The sequence below is a fragment of the Xiphophorus couchianus genome, chromosome 24, assembly GCF_001444195.1.
Source record: "Xiphophorus couchianus chromosome 24, X_couchianus-1.0, whole genome shotgun sequence".
Lineage (NCBI taxonomy): Eukaryota > Metazoa > Chordata > Actinopteri > Cyprinodontiformes > Poeciliidae > Xiphophorus > Xiphophorus couchianus.
In genome coordinates this window covers 2,686,898-2,703,101 of record NC_040251.1, presented here as the reverse complement: position 1 = coordinate 2,703,101, position 16,204 = coordinate 2,686,898, and the positions used below count along the sequence as shown (strand labels likewise).

Genomic DNA, 16,204 nt, shown 5'->3' with positions numbered 1-16,204 from the left:
TTTTCCTTGATATAGATTTTTTTCTTTTGTCTGAAAAGTCACCAAATATACTGATGAGATGGGTGGATAAGATCAGTCGATCCCAAACTTAAGGAAATCAGGACCAATTCATCACATTTCAACTAGCGATGCTCTGATCCATTTTTTTTGGGTCCGATACCGATGTAGTATCGGCTGATCGAGGCACAGATATTAATATTAGATCGGTTTTGATTTCAATCACTTCACCCACCTGAACCCAATGATGGGACACTCCTTGCAGATATTGCACTTGGCTTGGTGCTTGGCGGTTTCTGCAGCCGCGACCCGGTGCAGAACCGGGAGCCAAACCATAGACTGAGGCTCCAGACGCATCCAGTCCAGGAACATGGAGGCCTCCAGCTCAGGTTTGTTGTTGGCCTGCAAAGAGAGAGAGAGAGAGAAAAACAGAACTTAAGACGAATGCGAGGCACCCAAAACAGGAACTGAGCACATCAGTCCATCTATGCTCACATTTCTGAAAAGAGAAATTTTCTTAGAAACTTAGATTTAGGAGTAATAAAGAAATTTTAGGTCCAGAACTTATTGAGATGAATCATTTGCTGTTAAAAGTAAAGTAAATAAATTACCATCAGTTGTTATAAAAATGCTACATATATCAAATATAGCGTAAAATAACTTTGACTTTGTAATTTAACGCCCTGAAATTGGGTCTCTGTCTCTTTAAGAAGCTCCTGACTCTTTGTGAAACTTTAGGAAGTCGTCACAGCATTAACCCTTTGACAACATTTTTACCAGCATTGCACTGAGACGTAGCTCCTATAATGAATAGAAAGTAGTAGGTGTTTGCTAATTGCTACTGGCTAGTCTGAAGGAGCCGAGTGGGGGAGTCGGCTGTTCTGTGAGGTGGAAGCTTAAAATCTTGGAAGCTGCAAAAACATCACCTCGAAGCAGGAACTGAGTCGGCTCAAGGTGGTTGCCACGGGAGATTAAAGGATTTCCCAAACATGCATGAAAGAACAAAGGAAACACTCCAGGTGTGTTTTTGTTGAGGGAATAACATTACAACATGATGTAAAGCTCAAAAAAGTCGATTTTACATCATATTTTTCAAAGTGTCTTTTCAGGGAGGAGTAACCAACTAAAAATCACAACATAAACAGAAAAGAGTTAGCAGGAGAATATTCCCCTTTCATTCCGTTTCTCTACAGAAGCAGGACAGCCGAGTTAAGACTACAAAGTTGACGCCAGCTACTGATGTGGATAATGATAAGCTGCCTTCACACCGCCAGCCAGGCAGGCAGGCAGCGGGGAAAGGAGAAGGCAAGTAATCACATGTAACCCAGCAGAATTAGCCACTGCTTGTGTCAGCGTCCAAGTCTATTCGGACCGGTTCTGATGGAGGCACGTACAAACTGGAAGCAGCTGCGGACGGAGGGCTCGATGTTGGAGCCGCCGAAGGACGCCACCTCGCCGAGCTGCCGGGGGATCTGGATGGAGTCGTGGAGGAGGAGGCCCAAACGGCGCTGGTCACAAAAACCCGTGGCGCCAGCGACCTGTCGGAACAAAACTGGAGATGCAGAGGGGAGGGTGAAGAGAAGGAAGAGAGAGAGAAAGAGTTGAAAACTTTAAAAAAAAGGATAAATATCACCTCATAATACAGTTTATGATAGCTTGTACAAAATGAATTTGGTCTCAAAGAATAATGTCACTAAAAAAAATTCTAAAACATTACAATAAATTCAAATTTTTTATATATCCTTATTATAAAATATAATTTTCTTCTTCTAAAAATATTTAAAAAGTATTTTTCATAATTTTTCAAACAAAGTAAACAAAAATATTAAGCAAAAATGTGTGAAACATGGATTTTAACCATGCTTTGTGTGATGCACTGATCCACTTTTTTCACTTCCAAAACCGATACCAATATCTGATGTCTAGTATCGGCCGATACCGACCAGACAGAAAAACAGCTGAATTGGCTTAAACCTTTTCTTCTTTTAAACATAAATGCACTGAGTTACAAATTTAAGTACATCACACTTAAATACACCAATAGCTTCACAAGCTAACAAGTAAAAACTATTTTAATTTATCCACTCAGTGCAATGGACCTTACCAAGCTCCGCCCACAACTGACCTAGAAAATCCCACGTGGCCGCAAGTCTCACAAACAAAGCCTCGCGGCGTGTTGTTTCTATGTAAAGATGGCGTCTTCCACTTCGACTGATTCTCTGCAGTGTATTTCTGACTCTATTAGTGCATCATTTCTACCGGATTTTCACAATATATCAGCTACTACAATAGACAGAGGAACTAAGAACTTCATGTCATCTTTTTTGGATGAGATCAAGGCGTTTGAGCCACACGATGCCTCCAACATTGTTCATGTCACAGCAAAATGCTTTCACTCGATGAGGAAAACGGCAGAACCACACACCCTCTACATCAATATAGCTGTGGACAAGATCACTGATGCCTATTGTTCTTGCAAGGCTGGGTAAGTCGGGCATTCATCGTTTTGTACGTTACTTTTGAAATCAGTGGGTGATTCCTGTGGTTTGTTGGCAAATGTTTGAGTGTGCCTAGGCCTGATGCACTGTACTTGGTGCTAGAGTGGCTAACACGAGTAACAGTTTAGTCCAAAGCTTTTTCTGCTAAAATAAAATCTTTAGTGTATGTCAGATACAGACACATTGCATATTGATCTGTTTAACTAACGTCAGACTGTGTAGCAGACAGGCTTCAAGGTGTAGAAGTTGTATTAGTTCTGCCATTATGCTGTACTTAGCTAACAGGAAGCTAAGTGTGTTTGACGTAGAATGGGCATCAGCCAATGAAAAGCGGCCCCTGTGGTAAGGTCCATTAGCATAACAGGCTATGTAAAATAAATAATACAAAAACTGAAACTGACCAAACAATAGGTTGACTATATTGGTCAGACATTTAAAAATGAACAGCAACAAACCTTTAAAATGGTCCAGAAAGTATAATTAGGAACTCTAAATATAATGTAGAATAAATAATAATGATGTTGCTTAGAGCACAAAGCATGGAATTGAACTTAATAGATCTAGAATTTTTTTCAGAATCGGGATCAATACAGGTATTAATATCAGATCAACGCAACTTTAATTGTACCGTCTAGTTTTATGTACAAGCTGGTTGGACTTACATCGGTATTTATCCTCCAGGTGGGCTTTGCAAAGCGAGATGATTCCAGTTTTGAACGACAGAGTCCGAATCTTCCCAGTGCGCCCGCTGCCAAAGCAACATTTCAGAACCTGGTTAGCTCTGGGGGAAAAACACTCCTGGGATCGTGTCGGGTGTACTTTCACGTACGTGTCGTAGACGTTGAGCAGCCAGTTGAGGCACATGTCCACGCTCAGCTGGATGTTGACCAGGTGGGAGTGGCTCTGCTCCAGCCGCTGGTACAGGCTGGTGAGGCAGGCCACCAGCTGGGAGATGTCTAGCAGCTGCTCGTTCTGCTTCAGGGTGTGCTGCTCGAACACCTCGCACGCCGTCTGCATGCTCAGCAGGTCCACTAAGCAGAGAAACACCACCGCAGATGATGAGCATGTCTATACAGAGTACACTTTGCTTCCATGTCAATAGTCTTGAAATCCCTAAAAAGCAGTTTTAATCAGCAGTTCTCCAGGCTTTGGTGAGTTTTTCCTCAACAAAGAGAAAAGAGCCAAGAATGGGTCCTTGTGGAACGCCAAAAATAACGTCATACAAAGGGGGATATACCTTGGCAAAACAGAACATGTTCTCAAGATGTAAATAATTTTATTGCGTCACTTATTGACTTAAAGATTTGGATGGAAACAAAGTTTGGTTGACAGCAAACCTCATCTTCCGCAGTCCAAGAAAAACAAAATTGTGTGAATTGGTCTCAGTTGCATTCAACTTTTCCAAGGCCTTCAGACGGGCCAGGTAAAATAGAAAATTAGTTGATAATTACATATGACGTTCACTGGAATAGTTTACAGTTTTAAGCAATGTTGCCTCAGAGAACACCACAACTGAAGCGACCGAACAACTGAGGGACAAAGGTGCTGGTCAATCATCAATCGTCAGCCTGTCAGTCATTTGCAAAAAGTCTTGAAAACATTTCAGTTTCTGAGCCTTAGCAGGCACAAAAGGCTTAATCGGATTAAAATATTTTATTTAGTGACATTAATGGTGTAACAACCATCTGAAAACAGAACATTTGTATTGAGCTCAGTGTAAGGAACTGCCTTCAGAAGTAGTTGCTTCCTTATTGTGTATGGCATTAGTTAAAAAATGTAAATTTGTTTTTTTTTTTGTTTTGTTTTTTTTTGGTTTAATTTAGAGTTGCGTACTTGAAGCAAAAGTTAGGACATTTTACCAAGTTACTCCTGGGTAACTTGGAAAATATTCTACTGTTACAAACCATCCAGAAATGTATTTTTAGTATAGTTGCTAAATTTAGCGTTGCAGCTCTGTAGAGCCATCCATTCCTCCAAATCTCAGCAGGAATGATTTTATGAGATAGAATTAATCCTATTAAAAATAAAACTGTTGATATCATTAATTAAAATCCACAGAAAGTCCTAGTCAAAGTTGTCTGAGGCCCATGTAGGGGACACAGCATACAAATACTTGAAACTAGAGTAGAAAAACACCTAAAACATGCACCAAGAGCTACCAAGGTAGCAAGCATGGCCCAGTCAAAGTCCAGCCCTAAATCCAATTGAGATTGTGTGGAATCTCAACATATCAACGAGACTCACAGAGCAAATGTTCAACTCCAGAACTCCACTCCTGGGGATTTTGCTTTAATTTATAAAAAAGCTTTGGCATCACAAATAATTCCTCTGCTCTGTGCTGCCGCAGCAGCCTGACAAAAAGACGTAGGCAGCTCCCACTTTGCAGATCCACAGGCAAAAGATGAGAGGGATGAGTAAACACACATATGGACACCATGATGCGTCAGAAAGGGACAGATGGTTAATAGTACAGAGGAGGCAGGAGAGGCGGGACGAAGACGAGGGTAAGAGAAAGAAGCGAATGGGGAGGACGAGCGCTGCGTCGCGACGGGGCGAGGAGCCACTGGGACGGTACTCACAGCAGAGAGCTTTCTGCAGGCGCCTCAGCTTCATGGCTGTGCGGTAGGCCGAGAACCGAACGTTGTTCAGGTCGGCTGAGAAGCAAAACGTTACATCGTAAGTTTAAACCCGCCAATAAAAAAGCAAAAAAAAAAAAACGCCTTAAAAGACACTGAGGTGAAGCTTACCCAGAGACTGGTAGAGCTCCGTCATCTTGGGATGGTCCCAGCATGTTGTCTGGGTGTGGTGGCTGCAAAGGGACCAAAAGATTAAAAGAAGATTAAAATATTTTGTTGGTAAGTTCAACAGTATTTGGGCCTAAATAGATGGTGTCCAGATAAGGTTTGGGGCTAGCGATGGCAATTGGAGGGTTCTTAGCTTGAACTGCTGGTTGGAAACTCAATTATCTGATCGACAAACTAATGGAAGCGACAGCAATAAAATGTTGTGGAGACAGCTTTCTCCCAGAAAACCATAAATGCGTCAACTAGCTTTATCTGTTATCATTAGTGGTGTATAAAAAGCTGTATTTAAAATAAAGTAAAAGCAAATTCCAGGCTTTACTTTTGGCAAGTACAGCCTGGTGGCCCGCCAGGCTTATAATACAGAACACGTTATGGAGGAGTGAGTTAGGTATTTTTTAGAAACCTGGATATAGCTTTTGTGGTTTTGGGAATGTCATACCTGGTTTTTACAGAAAGCAAAAAAAAAAGTGCCATTTTCTTGCTTGGGTTTGATCGGCCAACCCCGCCTGATTTCTCCAGTAGAATTTCAACAGGGCCAATCAGGAGTTGTGAACGATGACACGGATCTTGAAATAATGCCACAAAATCAGTAATGAATTTTAATATTAATTAAACCCTCCTTTATAGCAATTGCTCTCTCTCTCGTGGAATATTGCTGCTGAATAAGAAAAAATCTGGGCTTTGACTAGGCCTATAACTTAATTTCTTCTCTCTTAGACCCTGATTGGCTGACATGCTGATATATATTGGGTCAGTCTCCAGTTCTGCTTCAGCTTTATTCTTATTTTTTTTCAACTGGCCCCACATACGATGCACATTTTCTTTTTATATTACCGGTATTTGGATTTCTCATCACTGTTAAAATGTCCAAATATGAAAAACTATTTTTCGCATTACTAGTTTAAATATTTCCAGACATACTTCAGTATTTGAAGTAAATAAAGATGGGGATAAAGGTGAAATGATATCTTGGTGTTCTCCTCTGTGCAGGTGGATGTTTCAGGTCAGGCTTTAATAGTAGGTGTGCAAAGTGGGTGACTTCTGAACACAGTGGGCGGTGTGGCTCAACCACTGCATCGAGCAAAACAAAGAAGAGAAGAAGAACGCAGTGCAGCTCGGACTTTTTTTGTGCTGTCCAGTTTCTACCAAGGGGCACGACGGTGCACAAATGCAACCCGTTCCGGCTGGTTGTACGAGAGAAACACCCGCACTTAATCTCCGTCTCTGAAGCACGCACAAACAATAATCGGCCCGCGGGCTTGTTTTACTTCTCTCCCACACTTGCACTCCCAATAATGAGGAGAGGGGTCCCCTGGTGAAGAGCTACTCTAAAATCCTCAGCCTCAAAGTGTGGACAAACAGCAGCTCGTCATGAGAACGCCGCTCGCACAAACGCCCCCGAATAAACGTGCAGCAGCTGCTTTCATCGGCAACACGGCAACGCATCGGGACTGAGAGCGGCTGCAGGTCGAGCAAGGTGTTTGTCCAACGCAGAGCCTTGACTTATGTAACAGTGAGTAGCTGCCGTTTTTCAGCAACCAGCTGAAAACGACACTTTAATTGTAAATGAAAATCAAAGAGACTAGATATGAGAAAAATGTCATTACAGAGATATTAACAAGAAAATTAGTGTAATATTTACACTAATTAAATGTTACACTAATTGATTGTAATATATATGGATTGATGTTGCAATCAGTATACATTCCTCATTTCATTTTTGCCGTTTCAACCAGAACTTTGGTACCACGGTAACAACTAGAAGCCATGTTTCAATTACTAGAGATCCTCCGATCCACTTTTTTCCCCCACTTCCGATATCTGAGGTTTCGTATCAGCCGATATCGATCCAACACAGAAAAACAGGGCTGAATTGACTTAAAATGTTTTTTTTTAAACACAAACATAAATGTACTGAACTACAAATGTAGTTGATAACTCTTCACCAGTACAGCACATTTAAACACACCAAAAGCTTAAAAAGTGTTGTCAAACATGTAAAAAGAACACAACTTTAATTTGTTCAGTCAGTCAGATTAGGAGAATAACAGCCAACGTAAAATAAACTGACAAAAACAATAGGTTGACTTTCTAAAAAAATTTTTTTAAAAACTGCGACAAACCTTTCAAATAAACCAGACCAGACATGGCTGTGCGTGAAGATAAAATCAAGAGTCTATGAAATACTCAGTCTGCAATCAACAATCATTAGGAGAAGTAAAAAATGAACAAAACAGTGGTCCGATGTCACAGCCGAGGGGTACACCAGGGTTCAGACAGATGTTGTGAAGAGTAAAACTGATGTCTGGGTGGCAACACATGGATCTGTAGCATCACATATGATCATTGTAAAGCAGTGCAGTACTTCTCAACACGCAACAGTCTAAGGGCTACTCTTGCTGCTGTATCATTCAAAAACAAGCTATTCTGTCCCTTGGATAGGACAGTGAGAGCTTCACACTTGATGCCCTGTATGATTAAGACTCTTCATATAGAGAAGTAGTTCTTGAGTAGCAATGAGAGCAATTGATTAATAAATTACAAGTTTTTTTTATAAGTTTCTAACACATTTAAGTGACTATGTGTACTTAGTGAAAAAAGGTGAGAAAATAACAGAATTTGAAAGCACAGCAACAAGCTAGGCACTAGCTGCTAACAATATTGACGTAAATCCTGAAGAAGATTTATCCAGATAAATCTTGAAGAAGAACTTAGGAAGGAGAACTTCAGGCTTAAAAACAAGTTTACTGTTACACCGCAGGGTAATAATCTGAAGCAAATCAGCAATTTTACCAACAAAAATGTATAAAAGCAGGTTTTGGAGTGGTCTAGTCAAAGTGCAGGCTGAGAAACAAATGGCCATTCTCTGACCAAAACACAATGCTGCTTAATTTGAAAAGAAATGCTAAGAGAAATGTCTAAACTAGGTTGGTTTCGATATGTTGGCATTCATTCAGGTTATGCTTTTCGAAAAATTGACATTTGTTTAATGACTGATTTTCATTTCAATCATTTGATTGGACTAAAAAGTGAATTAGTCGGAGCACACACACACGCACACACACACACACACACACACCTGCAATCACATGCGTCCCACAAATGGGAAGCAGCCATTCCCACAAAGACTACATCCTATCCTGCCATGCTGAAAACCGATAAGTGGAACAGAGGATCGGGGCAAAACAGCGCCAAACGTGCAACAATTCTGCGCCGATTGGCCAGGAAGGTGACCGTGTGTGGAGTGTGAAGGAATTCAAACACTGCTGCACTGACGGCGGGGGTCTGTGTATTACACGCCTTGAGATTACCACGTATTCCCAGTGGGCAAAATTCAATCACATACTGCTGGCATGCAGGCGCAACTCCGGGCTGAATATATACAGATTCATGTTCCAATATGGCAGCAGAGGAGCGGGGAGGAGAGCGGCTTGAGGAGGCGCGAGTGGCCGCACACCTCGCCTCGCTTCCCCGGTAACAACCGCAGGAAGGGTTAAATCAGTCCCAAAGAGAACCATTTACCTCCCACTTCATTAGTGGAGAAAGGGGAAAACGCTTCTCACTCATTTCTCCGCAAAACCGACAATTTACTTTAATATTCTGTTATAACTGACTGACAGTAAAAGCGCACGGTCGATGTGCGTGAAAAGCTCCTCTGCATTACCACCATCCCCATTATTTATCAGCACCACAAACATTCCCCAGCCCCTCTGCAGCTACTCACTTCCGAAACTGCTCCCGCATCGCCCGCAAATCACAGCCCTGCAAGTCCAGAGGTGATGGCTCGACTCGGCGAGGACAGAGGAGGAGGAGGAGAAGGCGGACGGAGCGTCTCCTGACACCGGCGAGAGGCGTCCGAGGTTACCGTGAAGGGCCTAAACGAGTCGGTGTGTGTTCCTCTCTGCAAGCGGCAGCGGCGGGGCTAACACGTCCCGGGAATACGGCGGAGGAACACTTCCGCTGGGTCAGACAAAATAAAAGCGGAAACCGCTCGTTTCCCACTTATTTTATGGTTCAGCGTCACTCTCAAACAAATTCCTGTTATTTTCGAGCAGCAAAACAGGCGTTTAACTCAGGTCGTTAATACTCCCAGAGGCGTAGCTCGGATTCTGAAACACTGGGCTCAGTCCAAATATTCAAGGGTGGTGGTGGTGGTGGTGGGGGTTCTTAAATTATGAGAACATCAAAAGTTAATAACTAGTTTTAACTAGTAAATCTTGTGCACATGCAACATTGTATTCATATTTAAGACTATCAGGATTCATTTAAAATGTTCTTAGATTGCAATGTCTTTTAAATATTGTCACCTTTCTAAAATTTTGAGGGGGTGATTTTTTTTTTGTCTTAAAGTCAAAATCACTTTAGGCAAAAATAAATTAGGCCATTAGTTTAAGAAGGTGACAATATGTAAATCCATGTGGTTATTTTAAGTTATTTTTATGTAGCCACTTGTGTTCTTAAATAAACTATTAATACTAACAATGGTATTTTTTATTTTTATATAAACTTGCATAGCTTGTCTTGATCTTCTAGTGACATCAAACAATAAAGCAATGTATTTAAGGCGTGCCTTAAATGATGCTCAAATGTGACATCATTGTCTGGGAAGGGAAAGTTTAGTCAGATTAAATGTTAGACAGTGGAAAACATTGCTGTATTTTTACACAGTGTAAAAAGATCTGGCTTCAACTTTCATGTTGAAAGGGTGATGGGGGACAAATCGGTTGTCAGTTTGATCCCCTCTCCACCTGCTTCTGTCGTTGTGTCCTTAGTTAACACACTTCACCCACCTACAGTTAGAAAGCCTGTTTCTATCCCCTTAAATTGTGTCATATTTGTTAAAAAAATGCATTTGTGGTTTGAGCAGCAAAGTTTAGTATGTGTTTTCCAATGCCAAACAACTTATGCTTTGCAAATAAAAATGTGGAATACATAAAAAAGAGAAGCAGTAACAACATAAACCATTTTATGTTTTTTACAAGTGTTGCTGAGGAGCAGCATCTCCCTCACAGGGAAAATAAAACTTGTGATGATTGAAGGCAACTTAAATTCTAACTTTTAAAATAGTTTGAAATAAATGCATATTTCATTTCCTTTTCTATATTGTACTGATTTCATATGTCTGTCATTATTATATACTGACCAATTTAAGTGTCCCTTTCAGTTTGTTTGACATAGGAAGATTATTGGTGTCGCACAACCTCCAACCTCTATTTCCTACTTCAATCAGCAGTATAAAATATTGTACAAAATGTCACTTCGGGGGAGAGTTGTTTCAAAACTCTAGAGGTCTGTTTCGATCTTAGCTTCTAAGATTGAAGTATTCTTTTACACTTATCCACAAGTTGTTGATTTATTAATGAAGATCTTTATTTTGAAACGAAACCCCACTTACTTCCTGTCTAGCCTGGCCTGCCGCTCAGCATTGGCCCACAGCTCTGCTAGACAAGGCAGAGATCAGGCTCCCTGCCTCTGAATCCCTTCCCCCCCTTCCTGCTGTTTCAGGGGAGCAAAAGAGCCTGAACATCATCTGAGGGGGGTTTTCACCTCCCTGACAAGAAGGACGGACAGAGAGAGCTAAACACCACTTGCACTCGGCATCGTGAAGCAGAGGGAGAACAATAAGGGCCAGCTAGGAGAGAGCTAGAGGAGGGAAGGAGAGCAAAGTGCCTTTTGTTTGTGAGAAAGGAGAGAGAGATAAGCTGATATGGAGGAGGAAGGGTGAGAGGGGTGGGGGGTGGGAGTAGCTCCGCTTTGGGAGCCAGTGTTGCAGGATTGAGGAGAAAAGTGCGGACAAGTCTCAACTGTTACATTAACTCTGGAACAGTGTGGAGGGGTGCGTGTGTGAGTGCAGTGAAACAATAGCAGTTTGTGCCCATGCAAGTACAGCTGCAGATACCCGGACGATCCACTCTGGATTTTATCCCTGCGCCCAATTACTGATGAGTGCCAACTGTAGAGTGAAAACATGTGGATCCATCAGGAGATCCTCGCCGGTATTTAATCATGAACAGCTGCTACTGAAAAGCTTCCAGCTGATTTAAAATGCAGAAGCATGTGTTCGGTTGGAGCGTCTCATCTTTTCCCTGGTAAGCTGACAATTTGTCCAAGACTTTACAGTAACGCGTGGCGTACGTTGACCGTTTAAGGAAAAGTTCACACATGTTCTCTGTTCTGGTGTCCAAATAATTCCACCAGGTTCTTCCAGTTCTTCTTTTTGTGACTTTAGCAGCCTCTTTCCAATTGTACAAGCATGAAGGTTCATATGAACAGTAGCAAGGATATGCTAGCAAGAATGTTGACATTTCAATGGTGATGTTTAAGGGTTTTGGAGACTCTTAAGCATCTTGCGGCTCTGTTTTCAGACGGCGACATGCTTGAGGTCTAAAAGTAAGCACAAATGGCTGATTTGCAATTCTCCCAACAGCTCTTTAAATCCTGTACCAGACTAGCAGAAGATTTTTTTCAAGAGGACCATGGCCCCCCGTGTCCCTGCCTGGAGGTCGCCACTGGTTAATATCATTCGTACCTGAAGTGAGTTAGACATTATATATGGAAAAAAATGTCGGGATGTCCAAGACTTTTCCTCACCAGAAATGTTTTGAGTTTTTATTATCTGTTTTTAGGTTGTGTTAAAATAGACTTTAAATATCTAAATATGTTTTATGGTGGCAGGAATAATAATAATAATAATAAAAAACGAATCTAGAACGTGGAATAAAATCACTCCCCGATATCTGCTTTTGTCACAATGTTCCCTTACGGTTGATTCATAGGTTCATAAGTTTGTCCCAAATCAGTCTTCAACATCACTGAACCACAAAATGTAGGAATTTATCTAAATACTCTCCTTCTCTTGACATTGAACAAACAAAAATAGTATGAGAAGACGTTTCTCTGAGCTTTAATCACTTTCAAAACATGTGACATATATGTAAAACAAAACATTAGAAGAAGTAGAGGGGGGAAAATATGTTAAAAACAAACATGAAGTTGAGTTAAAGTTCCCAAGGGAAATCCGTTTAGCTAAGAACAGAGGAAACAGAGCTGCTTTTGGAGCGACACAAAGGGCAGGAGAATGTGAGGATCAGCTGGCCCACCACCCAAAGGTCTGTACTTACTTGATATAATAGGGCACATTGTTTGGAGAGATGCCCTGCTCGAACGGTCTTTCTACTGATCCTGGAGAAGACACAGGGACGGATGAGGAGTGTCACAACAAAAGACCTGAACTTTAACACAGTTTATGCATTATTAAAAAAGGTGCAACAAATCCCAAGATAGTCTTCTTTTTAATCTTCTTTTTGTTACTTAACCTTTACAAAGATAGGATGTTGCAAATCGAGCCTGCTCTTTTCTGTTCTCTGTTCTGTTTTCCAGTAGATATAAAAAATTTGTCCCAGCTTCTTGTTCTTTTATCCTAACACACACTTCCTCCTTCCACTTAACTTTCCATTAACAACCTTTTGTGGCTTGTGGTTTAATACTTTCCTGTATTATTTATTTATTTTCACGTATTTTTTGGATTTACATTAGATCAAAAACACAGCTATCAAAATCAGCAGAACTAAACCTGGCAAGATCATATTTCCTAATATTATTAATGTGCCACATAAATTGATCTGAAATGAATTCAGAGCAAATTGGATTTTCTATAACTTCATATGAATTTTGTCAATTTGTACAGCATCTTATGGTGGCATTTTTCGTCATTTGTGGTAATATAAAAGAACTGGACTGAATTCAAACCATTGTCCAGCCACCTTGACGTTAAATTCCTCAGTCCGGGCATGAGGACTGCAGGGATTAGCATCCATATTTAAAGAAAAAAAAATTGTTTCCCACTTTTGAATAATCCCAAAGAGGAAATACCACACAAATTTGATTACAACCCATCTTCCTACCACAAGTTAAATGCAGGATACATTCAGAGCGCTGTGAGAATGTGAAAGCTGACCTGGTTAAAACCTTCAGACTGAAAATCATCAGGCTGGAGGAAAAAACCAGTTTGGGAAATATGTTGTTCAATTTTTAATGTGTGAGTTTGCAAAGTGCTTGCTTGATATATACATTTAGAACTCTGAGCACTTAATTATTGTTTTTCATAATAAAGTTAGTTGAACATAGAGGCTTAAATATGTTGTAATTATCCTATTAACTAATTAAATGAAAAAATAGCTGTTTGTGATAAGTAAAAAAACTCAATTACTTGAAAAATTTCATCTTTATGTTTTTTCACCTACGCAATGCATGCTGGGTTGATGACTTAGTTAGATCTGTTCTTTACTGGGATCTACTGAGTAAATACAGGAAGGCTAACTATGCTACACCGTGTCGATGTTGGCTGTAATTAAAAAAAAAATTAAACAGTGAGGTGAGTGTCGCTTCTGACGTGAAAAAAAGAAGAAGAGCGAAGTGGGGAAGAGCTAAACACAACTTCCGAAGGACCTATTTGTGCCCTCAACATTTCTCTCCAGAAGACAGTCATTTGTACGAGCAAAATAGATGAAGACGCTAAAGCGCATTACCGTCGCAATCTAACAACAAATGACGTGACGACAAAGTATACTTTGTATACATCCATACATCCATCCAAAGTGCCTAAACCCTGCTAACTATCAAAAGGCTGATAGATGCAAAAAAAGATGCAAAAGGCGCTAGGAGAAACATCAGATACAGGAAACAGGAAGCGTTGGAAGTTCCTTTAAATGATAACGAAGACATTGCTACTGCCACCAGTACCAAATGTGAAATTATGGACCTAACACCGGACCCTAAACAGTTGTTACCAGTGCAGGTCCAATCTAGGGTACGTCATTTAACAAGAATGCATTGCAACGTAAAACAACATGGTGACGTCTGGGTGATGATATTTTATTTAAATTTATAAAATACCAAACAGCCTACAGTATTTTTACTGTATATATAAAGTCTAGCATAATTTTATGGGTATATAGAAATGAGTAGCAGTGGGGGTGGTGCCTCACCTTGAGAAAGGCAGAAGTCTGTGTGAGCATCTGTCAGCTGCTTCAGATGTTCCTTGACAGATATCTGTTAGACAGAAAGCAGGAGCCATTCTAAGAAAAATAAAATAAACATTTTTATTCATTGCCTGACCCTCTGATGTTCATTTAGATGCATTTGATGATACATAAATATGATACATATATCTACTAATTTATTGAGATTTTGCCAACTTCAGCAAAATCGCAACTATTCCTTTAGTTTCTTCGGTTGCAATGTGTACAAAAGTTATGGAGTAGATCATTATTACATTTTGCAGATGTAAGTTTTTCCTTCCACTTTGATGTTATTCTTAATCACTAACTAACAAGCTACGTCCACTTGTTTTAGTTGCATCGATTGGTTTGTGTAAAAAGAAAAAAAAAGTAATTTCAGCCAAATATATCACCAAGAAAATCTAAATTATATATATTGAAATCGACACTTGTAAATAATTAGAAGCATTAATAAAGACAAAGTGGTGTACAAAAGAACACATTGGTGGCCTGAGTGAAGAAAACAAAGATGAGCATGGACAGGATAACTGAATTTGAAGTGGAGGAACTGAAGGTGATGCAGTCTGAATGAGGCATGTCTACATACTTCAATTTCAAATGTAAAAAGTATCAAAACAACAGTAGTTAAACAACAGAAAGGGTCCCACTCTCCTGTCAACTCACTTCCTCCTTAACTCAAGCTATTATAAATACCACCAGGATCTATGAACCTTTTGGGTTATGTTCATTCCTGCCAAAAACGACTTTTTTAATTAGATTTTTTTAAAGGACATGAGTGACAACAAGATCACTATTTGATAAATAGAAATCAAAATTTCTAAAGTGTTCCAGTATTTCTGCTTGCAGCTAGCTAACATCTTTTAGCTAGCCACAAGCTATAGTCCTTTAGCTAGCTAGGTAGTCCTTGTGGATGATCTGGTAGCTCCCCAATATTGTGTGACTTGACAAAAGCACAAGTTTAGCCCAATTGCTAAAAGTCTGTGTTGGATCAAACCCTGATGAGGTTGAGGTTGGACAGCCACACACCAATCAAAATGCTTTGCTAACCCTTTTCCATTAGCAGAAAGATTCACTGTCGGATTGTAAAGGGACATAGGCATTTCAATAGATTTGAACATCATCATAAAGTTAATTTAATTCAGTAATATATAGATTCATTACAGTGAGAGGGATATTTGTTAATGTGGATTGTTTCCTTGTCAAAACTGCTATTGGTTTTCTATCAATGTTATTTTTAGTAGAATTAAAAAGACCAATGTCAAAAAATGTTTCTTAAATAGAATTTTCTATAGTCTGTATTTCAATTTGTGGTTTTATGACTTCCATAAATAATATCTACTAGCAGAAGGAACACATTTGTGGAGGGGTGAATAGTCCTGGAGCCACTAAACAGGCATACTGGTGACACTATTTTTAGTGAAGTAATGTCTGTGAAGATTAAATGCATGGCAAAATATCATTCCTTAATAGAAAATTATGGAAATTCAGCTGATTCTTGCTGTGTTGTCAACGCCTGCCAGTAAGCTAGATCTCAAGCACCATCGTATGTGTGTGAGCTTGGGTGTTGAAGTCCTGAGATGGGTTAAAGTCCATCTTTGTGGACAGATTGGCTCATTAAACATCCAACCTGTCATCTGCTACCCAAATGACAAAGCAGCTGATGACACAGCATGGGAAAGAGGAAGTGAGAGGAGGAGAGCCGCGATATGAGATGAAGAAGATGCGACAGTGATGGCCTGTCCCAGTTTTTCTGCTTCTATGCAGCCAGGGACTGAAATTACCTTTGAGTCCACCTCATCCAGTCCATTGCTGCCCAAGTTGCTTTTTCCCGTATCCACGGTAACCTGATTAGAATTGTACAAGAGATGTTGTGGGATTGTTGAGG

At 40.2% G+C, this 16,204-nt stretch overlaps 1 protein-coding gene across 12 annotated transcripts in view; it reads right to left on the bottom strand.

Moving 5' to 3' along the window:
• dmd (dystrophin) overlaps positions 1–16,204 on the bottom strand; it is a 222,473-nt gene that overhangs the window by 13,971 nt on the left and 192,298 nt on the right. For 8 of the 12 annotated variants that reach the window (XM_028010153.1, XM_028010151.1, XM_028010152.1 and 5 more), the window contains 9 exons: positions 16,101–16,163; positions 14,287–14,350; positions 12,421–12,481; positions 5,243–5,304; positions 5,075–5,149; positions 3,325–3,526; positions 3,158–3,243; positions 1,392–1,549; positions 233–399 (listed from right to left, as the gene is read on the bottom strand). In XM_028010153.1, coding sequence (XP_027865954.1) covers positions 233–399; positions 1,392–1,549; positions 3,158–3,243; positions 3,325–3,526; positions 5,075–5,149; positions 5,243–5,304; positions 12,421–12,481; positions 14,287–14,350; positions 16,101–16,163 — 938 coding nt within the window. Of the gene's footprint in view, positions 1–232; positions 400–1,391; positions 1,550–3,157; positions 3,244–3,324; positions 3,527–5,074; positions 5,150–5,242; positions 5,305–9,023; positions 9,243–12,420; positions 12,482–14,286; positions 14,351–16,100; positions 16,164–16,204 lie in introns of those variants that run through there. The other 4 variants (XM_028010150.1, XM_028010159.1, XM_028010161.1 and 1 more) reach the window with 2 other exon arrangements.